Source organism: Dermacentor variabilis, chromosome 6 (genome assembly GCF_050947875.1).
Source record: "Dermacentor variabilis isolate Ectoservices chromosome 6, ASM5094787v1, whole genome shotgun sequence".
NCBI classification, from domain to species: domain Eukaryota; kingdom Metazoa; phylum Arthropoda; class Arachnida; order Ixodida; family Ixodidae; genus Dermacentor; species Dermacentor variabilis.
The window spans coordinates 102,805,586-102,819,656 of NC_134573.1; the positions used below are offsets into that span (position 1 = coordinate 102,805,586).

A 14,071-nucleotide genomic window follows, 5' to 3' on the forward strand; every position below is an offset into this window, starting at 1 on the left:
CCAGAAGGCCATTTCCCCTACTCCTTCGTGCACACGTGACATAGATCGAGGCTGGTGGTCGTAAAGAAAATGTATAAAAGTATTACAACAAAGCAGAAATCCATTCTCTGACGGCACACATGTGCGCCTCCGTGCGTCCTGCTTCTTTCCCGCAACCTTTCCCAGATAGATGAAGCTTGTCTTTTAAGGCTACGAGCTGGATGTTTCTCGAAGTTTGATACCACGTGGGCCTGGGGATCTACAAGTTAAAACCGTGGAACGTGTCCTTAAATACCCGGCTCCTGCACCTGCGACGGGCACTTATCACCTGCTGTGGCTATGCCCTGAAATACCGAATAATTGTGACACAATGTGCTGAGGGAGGCTAGACTCACGCCTAATGTTTCAGGAGGCTAGGCCTGTTGGGTAATGGCAACAAATACGAAAATTCATTGTTGCAGTGCCTGCATCTCACAGCGATTCATGCGTTTACGTTATTTCATTTTTGATTTTATTATTGCATGCGCCTTGCGGCAAATCATCCGGCAAGAATATAAAGAAAGAACAGCACCTGTCGTGTCATTCCATACGTGGCTGACCTCTCACAGGTGGTACCCGGCGTCAGGCTCAGGCGAGAAAAGAAGCTGGATCGAATACGAAACGTTCCCCTCCGTCCGTACCGCATCCCTTTCGCGTCCTAGCTGCGTCGCCTTCGGTCCAGGACGCCAGGCCTTGAAGCCTACTGCTGTCTAATCGCTCTCGGAAATTGGCTGGTTGTTGGTACGTGCCAATCACGCAGTCTTCGACTCTCGCGCGAGAACAGGTGCACGCAGCAAGCAAAATGAACACTCATCCTGGCGCGATGCGCTGCTGTCTGCAGCTGCGGTGCGGCCTGTTCGTACCATGGAGGGAGGAACATTTATTTCCTTCTTCCATGGTTCGATCAGCCAACAGTACCGAGTTAAGAACACGAAAAATCTTACACTATGTGTGGCTTCCGGGGCTTCTCTCTACGAAGGTTGACAAAGGGAACCGAAGTGTAGGAAAGCTGGCTACAGCGCAAACTCATTGGGTTCTGCCACTTGCCAAATAGACGAACTAATCGGAAAAAGGGAAACAAGTGGGTGCCATGAACTCGGCTTTCGCGAATATGTACCGAATTTCTCAACAGGAATAATAATAAGTACGTGACTTCGCTTGAGGGGCCCGGATTAAATCGACAGCTGAAGCTGCAACCCGAAGGAACGTGTTTCTAGCATATGTTTTTCCTCGTCACGTCGCCCAGTGTCGGTGAGTTGATCTCAATGCAAGTGATACTCGTGTCATTTACATGGTCGTGATGTGGCACACCGATATCTGCGTCAGCCCACAACGACACAGGGAGCAACGTGGCAATAATTACAGAGCGGTTATCGTACAGCCTGAAATAGACGCGCTGACGTCAGGTCGTGCGTCGTGGAAATACGCCAGAAATACGGCCAGTGTAGTTCCTGATTATTCACTCGTCGCCGGATGACGAGCGTATGGTTGGGCTTCCTTAAAGCTGCCTGACGAACACAAAGATGCTTAGCCTCAGTGATAGTGGCCACGGTGGTAGCTGAAGCCGAGCTGCGCTTTCAAATGCTGCTGTTTATACGTGCGCCGAGGCCAGAAGCCTACAACTATGCTTTCGGGTATGTGCGTCAGCCTTCCCTGTACAATTTCTAGTATTCTACGTCGCATTCCTACATATGTTGCTTTAGTGACACAGTGCAAAAGAAGGACGCCGTTTTTGTTCTAACGCCAAAGAAATCAGTGCTTAGTGTCTTGTTCACGTTAGAGGGTTCAAAAGTGGATCAAATGAAGGCTAATGAATCATCAGAATGCAATTTACAACAGAAATCATGTATTTCGCATATACATGATGGGCGGACAGCCGCGACAACATGTATCCTTTGGCGCCTCTATGACTGTATCTTGTTTTTCGGCAATAATTTGGAAAGGAAAGTGCGATGGTGAGTCCAAAACTCTGTAGTGCTTTAGAATCAGCGACTGGAGGCGATGTTAAATTTCTTAACTGCATTGTGCTTTGTCTGTTTATGAGACTAAGGCATCCTCTGTATATTTTAAGAGATTTGCTGCATGTTGCATGGTATTGCAATTGCCGCTGCTGACTGTTTTATGCAAACGTGGCTGTGGGAGTTTGTAAAGCTGCTTCTGCGGAGAGCAGTTTTACTTAAAGCTTCCCTTATCAATGCGATGATGAAAAATAAATATTATTATTATTATTATTATTATTATTATTATTATTATTATTATTATTATTATTGTTGTTGTTATTAGTAAAGGAGTTTAACTGCTTTGGTGAATCGTACAGCCGTTATCCTACATGAAGGAGTACTGACATGGTAACTGAACTTGTCCTTTGTTATACGTTAAATGAAGATCCTAGGCTTCAGAAGCACAAGGAACTACTGGCAAGCCTCATATAGAGTCCAAAATATTTTCTATAAGAGCTCTTCTGCGAGCCAGTTTTCGTTTCGTTTCCCAAGCGATGTATTCGTCATGACGTTATGTCTCAGAAGATGGTCACGTGGGAGCAGAACATTGTGACGCTTTTGCGCTAGCTCGCATGGTGGTCTGCCATGCCGCTACTCGTTATGCAAACCTGTCATGGAGAGGACACGAGTGCGTGTGTGGTGCATGCTGATGGGCTGAGGCGTTTGCCACTGAAATGCAATAAACCTATAGTCCAATGTCCAGGTGATATATTCATGCTGTAAGACCGTTACTCTTGCGTTTTGTCATCTGCAGCAGTAGGTCAGACCTCGATAAAAGATCCTGTCTTGTCTGGGATTCATGCAGAACTTTCGCGTGGAGCTCAGCTTTTCCAGGAGGCTGATTGGAAACCATTTGAACAAAGGGAAAATCAGACATCCACCTGTTCGTAGCAATTGCTACAAAAGAAACCCATACGGGTTCCTCGAAAGAAAAGCCTCATAGTTGAAGACAAATTCATCCTGGTCCGGGACACCTAAGCTTCAACTTATCTATAGAATAAAGCGGTCTACTTTGGGGAACAAAGATCATTATAAAATCAGGACTTCAACCTGAAACATCTGCATGAAGGCCATACAAGTATTAATATAGTCATGTTTAGTGACCTGACCACGATATCATTCGAAAGGCATTGTATGCCGAGAATATCAGCGTATGCCTAAGCCAGCGGAACGATACCCGGTCTAGGTCGCTTCCATAGAAACTGTAGTCATGCCTACACATTGTTTTCAGCTGTCCGTTGCAATGCCGCTATTTCTCAGCAGTCATCAATGCTTACTAAAAGTGGGTTCAAGTTTTACCAGTCTCATCTCGAGCTTCTGTAGCCACCATGAGCTGTTTGAGGACTATTTTTGCAACTCCTGGAATACCTCAGAATATTGTATAAGATAATGGCACCGCGTTCACAAGAATTTCAAAGTAAGAACTTCAAAGAATTCCTTAAGAGGAATAGCATGAGACGCATCAGGGTGCAACCTTACCACCCTGCGTCAATGTCGCTACGGGTAGCCTAGTTCAGCAGGTAAAAAATGTTACCGTCAATTACGATACTCCCTAATGCAAAATTTGGGCGCAGCTCTATACGCGTTTTCATTTCGCGATATATTGGCTGGCGCGGAAAATCTGTCTCATGCGGTATGTTGCAAACCCAGCGAAGCGTGGTGCGATAGCCTCGCTAATCGGGAGATCGCGAGAGGCCGCGCCTGGGTGGCGCGTGGGCACGGTTCACAGCAGTCGCCGCAGACAGACCTGCGCTCAGGCAGTGCTTCGTTGCCATACATGGTATCAGCGGCGTCATCGGTGCACATACGACGCGCGCTACGCTGGCGCCATCTCGCAGTCATCGTCGCCGCAGAGACCACCTTGAGCGGCACTACGCTTTTCTTCTCGCCCTTTTGCCATACCCTCCTGCTCCACTTATCGCCTTATTGTTCCGCTGCCTCCTCCGCCGCCGCTTTCCTCCTCGCGCTCTCTTCGCTATCGCCGTCTTTCATCCCCTGCTGCTGTCAGCGCTCGCTCTTTTATCCTCCGCGATGTTCGTTCGCTCGGTTACGAGGGACGCAGATGCTGACGCTCGACGCAGGAACGGACGCCTGCGAGTTGCGTTCTCAAAAATTTCCCGAAGTCAGCTTACACAAAACAGGACGATGCCCCACAGTCCGACAGCCCTCTACCCAGCCGAGTCACTTATGGGCCAGACATTGCGCATGCCTCTCAAGTCTATGTGCCTTAATCTCAGGAAGAACGTGATTCAAAAGCAAGCTAAACAAAAACAAATGCGACAAGGGGGCATCAAAACGCAATTTACCAAACCCTGGATCTCACTTCATCCTAAAGATAATTTAGGTCTGTACCTTTGTGGTTGCCAGCAACAGTTATCAAGCCCACAAGTGCATCATCCCTACAAGTATAAACAGAAGAGGGATCGCATCGTGATAGACAGGGTGGCCATCAGAGACCTGACGATCGGAATTTTCAAGTCCTGCGTCAGAATTTCCCGAGTGAAATTCAGATCTTGTTGTACAAGCCTAGCGAAGAAGTTGTGTCACCTGACGAGGCACCACTGGCAGCAGCGAATCCAGAAACACCGGTAGATGAATCGCTACTGAACACACAGTATTCACCGCCAGCTTCGGGACTGCAGGTGAATGCTGAAGATTCGCAGGTCAAAACTAAAATTCCTTTACGAAGGTCAATTAGAACACGCAAACAAGTCTCTGATTAGTCTCCGTAAAGATAATCCGAAGGTAGGAGGTGTCACAATATACACCTCTGAAAACTAGCGCCCCTTAATGCTAGCGCTTCGTGTTTTATTCCCTGAATAAAAGAAGTGCGCGCGCCAGATCACTAGCAGACGGCGCACGAGTATCGAACCAACATGGTGCGAGCTTTTCTTTTGGGGACAATCCTAACAGTGGGCATGAATAGGGTGAGCATATACCGAATCGGAGAGTCTCTTTTAAGAAGCGAAAATCCATTATGGAGAGAATGAGGTTCTAGAGATTTGTGGAGGCCCAACATTTGTTCACTGGCCAGTTTCGAGGAGCACCTGATGGGGGCACACATCTTGTCTCTCCCCCCTACAGCTCCCATAGGCACGTCTGCCGACACCTGCTATGTGCAGGCCTGCGCGACACACTCAGGCGACTCCCCATGCGAGACGTCTGTCACAAGCGCGGGCAGATTAGGAAAGACGAGGGATCGAAAACGTTTATTATCCGCACTGAATCGGCTTTAGGAAGCTCTTTCTCCAGAGCTCTGAATACGGGCAAGTACCCGGACGCTGATGCGGAGGAACAGTGAGGTGCGTTCGCCGTTGTCCGCGTGGTCGGGTCCTTAGGTTCAATGTGTCCGTTATGATGGGCACTTGGAGGACCTGTAGAAAATATTTCTTCTCTACGCGGTCGTTCGGCGTCCGGGCGATGACGTGCACACCCCGATCACGCCACCGGCGCACGCTTGCGGCGTTCAGCGTGTTTGTGTCCGCCAGTAAGGCGGACGCACCTGTCACGTAATGGAGCAGGCCGGTGTTAAGCGCGAGCTCGAGGAACCAGTCGGCGACGCCCGCTTTAAGATGCTCCTTGAGGGTGTCGAAGCGCGGACGCCACTTTTCCACGTCCTCGTACGCCAGCAACCCGGGGCGCCAAGTCAGCGCTGTCACGATGTCTGGATTACGGTACCGGAGGGCGTAAATGAAGAGCGGGTCGTAGGAGGAGACGAGCCCTCTACGGTACAGTTTGGGTCGCTGGCGGAACAACATGTCGAGCAGTGCCACGGCGCGCTCATCGTACCGCTTCACGCGGACGATGAACCGCAGACCGAGCCGAAGGCACTCGTGGACGCCTTCTTCGAGAGTGGGAACGCGAACGCAGAGGCAGTTCTCGGACAGCGGATGCTTGCTGCCGGCGTCCAGTCGCCGCAGGTCTTCGAAAGACGTTTCTGCGAGCAAGCCCTCACCGTTGGTGGTGCGCTCCAGGCTTTCGCCATAGAAGAGGACGCCTGCATCGTCGCGCGTGAAGGACAGGTCCACCACGATCCCCTCCGCCATTCTCTCGGCCGCCACTTGCATGGCGGCCAGGGTGTTTTCCGGCGCGTGCAGTCCGGCGCCGCCGTGCGCGAACACAGGCGGCTGTCGCGAGGTGTCGCCACCGTCGTCTTTCCCGAAGATCGCCTCCACGGCGAGTTCGTTGTCGACGGGGGACAGAGAACACAATCGGATGACGTAAGAGGCGATCGCTACTGATATTAACGTCACCTGGAGCCAAGCCATAGCCCCGAGTATAGCGAAGCCGCATACGAGCTCGCCGTGGAACGTGCAGCAGAAGCAGGGTGCGCAGGAAGGCGCAGCGGACGTCCCGACGGCCAGGGATACGACTCGGTTGACGCACGAGCCCTAGCAGATGCGCGGAAGCAGCTAGGGCTCGTGATACGCATAACGCGCGATCGCGATGACGATGGTGGTGATCACAGGCAATGACACATGCCTACAACGCAAAATTGGCCAAGAAACGGCGGTAGAGCATTTAGAAAGGAGGCGGTGATAGTATAATAGTGATAACGAAAATATTAAAATCTCAAAAGATTGATGATACAATTATTTACTTGAATACTTAAAAAGACTGTGAGCTGGTGACGGTTGCCTATCGTCCTATGGTTAATACCCTTTATGGGGGAGTTACTAAGTATTTGGCGCATAAAAATAGAATGAAATAACGAGAAAGTTATACAACAAACTGATACATTCTGGGAGAATTATTTTAATTATGATGTTTTTTTTATTTATGGGATTTTACGTGTTAAAACCCGCATATGATTATGAGGCACGCTGCAGGTCGTGACTTCGAATTAATGTTGAGCCCGTGAGGTCCCTTAGCATGCAAACAACGCCCTGTGCAAGAGCCTTCTGCTCGCTATGAATGTCGATGTTTATGCGAAGAGTATTGAAGCAATGAATCCACACACCATATTGTCGTCACCGAAACGCGTCACGTATGTGGTGTGTACCGCCGCCGGCCTCCTTTCTCGCGCTTCCCTCCGAACGCGCTGTGCCGTCTGGCACTGCCGCTTCAAAGTGCGCGCGTGTCCTCCGAGATGCTTGGCGCTCCGACGCGTATGAGTACTGAAGATTGTTTCCGCATTGACCGCGCGCACTCACGGCGCAGCGCGATAAATATGTCGAGCTGCTGTCCTTCAGGAACCCGTGTGACGCGGTTTGGATTCTGCCCAGCACCGGATAAATTTTAAAGGAATTTTATACCCATGATCTGATGCTGCTTTGTTGAAAAAGAACCATGTTCGAAACCAACCATTGGCAGTACTTGGGTCTCTTACTATGTAATACTGGCTCTGTGCCGATTTTCAATGAACATCTTTCGGGCCAACTTGGGTCACTGGGTATGCATGCCACTCACTTGTTATGTGCTTACGATTTCACCCGTACGGGGCGGATTCGAAGCCTTGCCATATATATTCAGACAAGCTTGTCTGAATGCCCATTCAAGTACGCGCCACTAATCGGGTGGTGCGATGGTTCAAGAAAATACAAAGTAATAGCGAACATAGCTCGAAACGAAATTCGTAACTAGAAATCGTGAAACTAAAAGCCATATGACAATCACAACTGAATATTACAGCCAGCGCGTGGCGCTGGCTAACACTCTCGGGCTATAGATATATAGCATACATACACATATACAGAAGAAAATGAATGGTAGAGTAGCCGCCACCGTAGCCCAATCTGTAGCGCCTCGCACACGCAATGCGAAAGACGCGGGCTCGGCTCCCACTGGTGGTGACGTTGTCTTGTCGTCTACTCGCACATTTCCCTCCTCCCTATTAATTTTACATTTCATTTAAAAGCAGAATTAACGTCCCCTAGGCTTTCCTTCGCTTCATTGGCTGTTGGCTTCATGTGGTTCTGAATAGCAAAAAAAAAAAAAATCGCAGTTCCGTTTGAAAGGAAAGCACCGATTCCGATAGTAAATTAGTAGATAGCTGTACGAAGTAAGAATATAGTTTGAAAACATTCTCTAACTAAATTAACAATTATATAGTATGTAAGCGGGACTCAACGATTACGTAGAAAGAAACACACACAGCGCTGTCTTTGTGTATCTGCTTCTTTCTACGTCATTGTTCAGTCGCGCTTACACATTCTATCATGGATTCAAATGAACTAGCCCACCAACGTGTTTTAACTAAATTAACCAGCACGGTGTCACGGCCGCACAGGTAATTTAAACATAAAAACGTCTCGCTCGATGAGCGCGGAAACTCACTGTCAAAATTCTGGAGTGATGAATCGCGGCAGCAGCAAGCGAATTGACCTTCAGGCATCTCTCGCTTCAGCGCGAACAAAATAACAAAAGCACATCGCATACGAAGCTACCGGCACTGCGCGCACTCATCAAACATCGCAGATCGCCTTGAAGTTGAGGGCCGCGCGGGCGCGCACTTTGGCTACGTCGCAGATCGCTTCCAAGACACACGAGCACCGGCAACGTGTCCCTACGGCGTCCGCCGGAGGCGTCTACTACGGCGTCCGCGGTTCTCATGGCCAACGCCGTAGTAGACGCCGCGCTTGTCTCCATTCTGTACGGAGCGGCGGGCGAGGAGGACATCGAGGCACCCTAGCAGCCACCGGAGAACGTCCCTCCTCCCTCGCCTGACCTCCATGTCTTGTGCGCCACAGGAGAGGGCACGCATCCGGGCCGCGTTCCTCGCTCGCGCACGCAAGATTCAACCGCGTTCGCAGACTCACCCTAACACGCTTTCACTCATACGGAACCTCACGGCGACGGCGACGGCAGAAATGCGCCTTGAGTGTCCATATAATTGCTATCGCAATAAAAACAAAGCCCCACTGTTCCTCGTCGTGTTCATCGCAACAGAGCCGCGCACAAGGAGACTTAATTGACACACCCAGACTTGAGTCCTTGATAGGCAGCTTTTACAGGTTCTGACAACATTTTAATGTATGTACATTTAATTTATCATTCGTTCATATGCGACGTAACAACAGTCTAATTGAAGAACGTCACCGATAAAGCACCATACTCTGTTCAAACTTCACCATTGCCAGGCTAGCGCGTAGCTATAAAGCTAACAACGCCGGTGAAGGCATTTCCAACCTTACGGCGCAACACAGCGAAGCATAATCGAGGTTATCACATAACATTAGTAACATGTCCTTCATACTCATCGATCACGAGCTATAAAGCAGACTAGCAGGCGCCGTTAAAGTTATTTTTGAGTCGAGAGGATCAGTTTCGACCTGGTAGTAGCCGTGCCACTGAAACGGGGCTAGTCAGTACAGTTTGTTTTCGCCGCCTTTGGGATTCTTGGAGCGAGATAGAGTTTGTTGGAGCACTGCGAGAAGAAGAAAAAGAAGACACACACAGATTGTTGCACGAGCAAATTAGAGTGGTGGTGAAGGCGACGACGTTAGAGAAATAATGACATGGCATTTCCAACTGTTACTTCTTTTTTTTTTGCTTTATATGATGGTTTTAGATAATGGAACCACACCAAATTGCTGGGAAGCCTCAGAACGCATTAATAATTCGCTGTTAACTTTTATACGGGCCAGTTTGGGATTCTTTTACGGGAAGGCGTATGTGTCATGACGTCATGATGCAGAATGTGGCCATGTGGGAGCAATACGTCATGACGTTTTGGCATTCCCTCTGGTTCTCTCGGTCGTCTGCTATGCTTGACTCGTTGCACGGCCCAATGTCAAGGTCGAGAACGTCACATAACGAAAATAATGAAATTTGGCAAAGATGACGACAGTACCCTTTCAAAAGCGCACGAAGGCGCACACATGCATCCTGATAGACAGGCACGACGTGGGTTCAGGGCTGTTCAGTGCTGAAGAGTGTGGTGCCTTTAGCTGTAAATGAGGGAGGAGAAAAATTTAATATGGTCACCTGGCAGAACAACGGACAATTTGCAAAATTCTGAAAATTGGCGGCCCAGCAAAGCGGTTTCTTCACCAAGAACTGTCGTCCTCAGAGGAAATCTCTCTTCCCCTGCGCTCCCCCTCTCTCCCCCTGTTTCGCAGTATTAAAGCACAAGCATGAAGACTTTCCGAGAATGACTCGAAAAATCAATGTTGCTAGAGTTCTCTCCCAGAACAGATAATCTATTATCCCCCATTCCTCGCATTTACCACCAACAGCTATCCCCAAAGTAGAAGTAGCTGCAGGCTGTCGGCGCCCCCGGCCAATATCAACGTTCGCAGAGAAGCTGCAGTGATCCACAGGGCGTAAGAACTCACATGTACTCTCTTGAAAGACAGAGAGAGATATCAGTCGGAAATCGGAAAATAATAATTTCGCGTGCTCCCTGTCACGTTGACATGTACAGTGGAAGCATACATGAAATAAAGTATGGGCAAGCGTGGTTGCGAGGAGCAATGTTAATGCTGAACTTTGTTGGCTGTGACCATATTTTGGCGGGAGTATCTGCTCTGAATAAGCAAACTGAAGTGTGAAGACAGCTCATGCCAAAATAAACGGAAAAGAAGCACTAGAGAAGTACCTGTTTGATAATAAATAAGTAGTATTTATAGCGATCTTCTTTTTCGTTTTCTTTTTGCGGCGCACTAAAACAAAAACATAAATTGGAAATGTTTTCTCTACTGAAACATGTGATTACCAACGCTAATCCTAATAGAACAGTAGTTGCAATGGAAACGCTCGATACATTGCACATACCCAAGATGTTCTCAAGACCCAAGACTCTTCAAGCTAATGTGGTGGGTCCGTTCGGTAGAAATCGGCAGGCGTATGGACAATACTAGCCGAGGATGTCCTCATCTACGAGGGCGACCAGTCCAATCTACGTGGTATACGTTGCCGCCTTTGGCAATGTCAGATAAGGCCAGGATTTAGTATTTTTCTTGCCCCAACAGCTTGCCCACTGCTTCGCAGTTGACGCACATAACACGTGTACTTGTAGAAGTTTCCACATATAGATAGCGTGTTAATGCGCCAGTTTAACAGCTCAGGCAACGCGGAGAACCGCGATGCAGAGAACTGCAAAATTATCGAAGTGCCTCGGTTTGTCCCTACTTGTTAAAGCTGAAGGGTCCAGCAGTCTTGCCTGCTTTCTGTCATTATTAGTGACAAAGGAAGCGCTTCCACAAAAGTCGTTGAATTGTGATTACGAATCAAGATGTTGATCGCGGCACCAACAAGACTTCAAATAGTATGTTTGGATATACTTTAAGTTACGTCAAAGCTAGTTCATGGCAGTCTAACGAGAAAGGGCTCCATTAAAACTTAAGGCGGCATCCGGACGAGTCATACTGCATGAATGGAACTGTACTGCGAGCGAAAACACCCGTTTCGCTTGCCCGGTACTTTTCCAGTGAAAGTGTTTTGAAGCAGTTAAATTTGAAACTGTGGTTAATTGCGAGGCTCTCACGAATTATCCAAGGCCATGAATCCAGCCCAAAGGTTTACAGAGCAGCTGTAACGGCCGATCACATTCGAGATGAATTCAGGCCTGCGCCTGATGGGAAGAGAAAAAAAGAGAAAAAGATAGTTGGCGTTTGATGCAATACTTGCAACAGTAAAGGATACAAATATTACGAGTGGCAAATTCAGGTTTTCCTCAAAAGGCTGAGATCACCTTTAGAAAGGGATAGGTCTATCAGGATGACTTGAAGATAAGTCGAGCTCTCTTACACATTCTTTGCTGTACGCTTGCCTCTTCGACCTCGAACAAAGCCGAACTCAAACAACGGTACATGCCTTAAAAGGAGGACTGACACAAAATTGCTTGGGCTATGGTTCTCCTGCTTAATCAGTAGATATTGATACTGTAATCATGCTAAAGAAACTCGTTTACTCCAGCGCAAGACGATTGTTTGGACTAGCCGCGGTGGTTTAGCGGCTATAGTGTTGCGCTGCTAAGCACGAGGTCACGGGATCAAACCATGGCAGCTACATTTAGATGGCGGAGAAATGGAAAAACGCTCGTGTCCCGTGCATTGGGGACACGGTAAAGATACCCAGGTGGTCAAAATAAATATGGAGACCTCCCCCCCCCCCCCCCCCCCACTAAGGCGTTCCTCATGATCAAATCGTGGCTTTGCGACTTAAAATTGCAGAATTTAATTCGATCAAAATATTGTTTAGTTATATGTTGGTATCACACGACCAGTCACAGTTTCTATTTCGAATAGCACTTCACGCCCCGTCACGTAAGAGGCATATGCTGGCAGACAGTGACGACCACGTGAGTGCGCAGACCACTGACGCACGCTAGTGCACCGCCTACGATGTAATCTATGCTCCTCTTTCGTCAGCTAGTTTGCTGCTGTTGTTTGGTGGGAAACGTGCGCATCGCTGCCCTATCGTATTCCTTCGTTTAACAAAACTCCGCTACGCAGTACGATATCGGCATTAAAACCCGCCGTGGTTGCTCAGTGGCTATGGAGTTGGGCTGCTGAGCACGAGGTCGCGGGATCGATTCCCGGCCACGGCAACCGCATTTCGATGGGGGCGAAAACACCCGTGTACTTAAATTTAAGTGCATGTTAAAAACCCTCAGGTGGCCGCAATTTCCGGAGTCCCCCAGTACGGCGTGCCTCATAATCAGAAAGTGATTTTGGCACGTAAAACCGCATAATTTAATTAATTTCTTTATCGGCATCAGAGATTTAGTCATGTTTCAGCGTACACGCAAGCTTACTGTTTGCGGATTACTGGTTAACAGGGGAGGTGCGCCGCAGGAACAACGCTGAAAGCGACATCTGGTTCTGCAGTGTCTACTCGAGTGCACACAAAACTAATGCTGCAACTTAGATATCGTGCCCAACTGCTGGCGTAAAGCGCTGGTAGCAACATAATTTTTTAACATACCATACTTGTATGAAGTTCCCTTCAGCAATAACAATGACGCGGGAAAAATGATTAGAATATATTATAGCATAATTATGGTATGGGCGAGCTGGTTCATGGCTGATCGGTTGGAAAATCAGCGCTAGAAAAATTCACCCATGATTACGATACTCCCTAATACAAAATTTGAGCACCACTCTTTCGTGTTTTCATTTCGCGATATATTGAGCCAAAGAATTCGACAGAGACATGTAGCAGATTCGGCGATCGTGGAACACCTGATCTACGGGTCAGGCGCATCGGCTTTTATACATGACTCGTCGAAGGTTCCAGTGTGGTTCCAGTGGTGCCCACGTGGCTTCGAGTAAGTAGTACACAATTCGCGTCGCACATAGGATCACATCACAAAAAGCTTTGGTGAGGACAGCCAACGAATAGAACTGTCGATAACATTCGAGCAACTTCTGTTACATGCAGGTGCGTCGTGTGTCGAGCGATAACGTTGAGCAGTTGTTAGCCGGTGAAAAGTAGTGACCGAAGAACGATAAAAGAAGTCATCGGTAAACAGAAGACGGCGTGCTACTCTGGCGCCATCTCGTAGCGGTCGTCGCCGCGACTATGCTTTTGTTCTCGTACTCTCGCCATACCCTCCTCCTCCGCTTTCTCCTTGCGCTTTCTTCGCTGTGGCCGCTTTTTTTCATCCCCCGCTGCGCTCCGCACTCACTCTTTCATCCGCTCCACTTGTTCGCTTGGTTAGGCGAGGAAAGCCGCCGCTCGACCCCAAAACGGGCGCCCTAAAAGACAGGAACGGAGGCACACAGCGCCCGTCATGTGCACTACGTGTGTGTCTCTGTCGGTGTGTTTTTTAGCGTGGCTTTCTCAACCGTTCGACAATGTGTTATAGTTGTACAAGTCGTCACAAAAGTTGTCGCCAATAGCTTTGCTACTGCCGGCAAAGCACCGGTAACCTGACAATCCGTAAATGCTAAGACGTTTTCCCGTACGCTTCGTATGTGCACGTAGTAAGTACGCTTTGTGTGCGGTCACTGTGAGACACCAAATCCAAACGTCACCGAAATCAATCTCGCCGAAACTCATGACGTAAGACCGTTTACAAATAGGATCTACGCCGACGCATGCATAGATAGGTGCTGCATTTTCACGAACTTTCAAATTAAATTTGTGCGCGCTGTAAACTGTATTTG

At 48.5% G+C, this 14,071-nt stretch overlaps 1 protein-coding gene across 1 annotated transcript; it reads right to left on the reverse strand.

Annotated features, from left to right (window-relative positions):
* Positions 1 to 4,524: 4,524 nt before the first annotated feature.
* On the reverse strand, positions 4,525 to 6,286 carry LOC142586242 (glycerophosphodiester phosphodiesterase 1-like). The gene is made up of 2 exons (XM_075697492.1): positions 5,521 to 6,286; positions 4,525 to 4,667 (listed from the first exon to the last, which is right to left on the reverse strand). The coding sequence occupies exons 1-2, from the start codon at positions 6,284 to 6,286 to the stop codon at positions 4,525 to 4,527; spliced, it is 909 nt and encodes a 302-aa protein (XP_075553607.1).
* Positions 6,287 to 14,071: the final 7,785 nt, after the last annotated feature.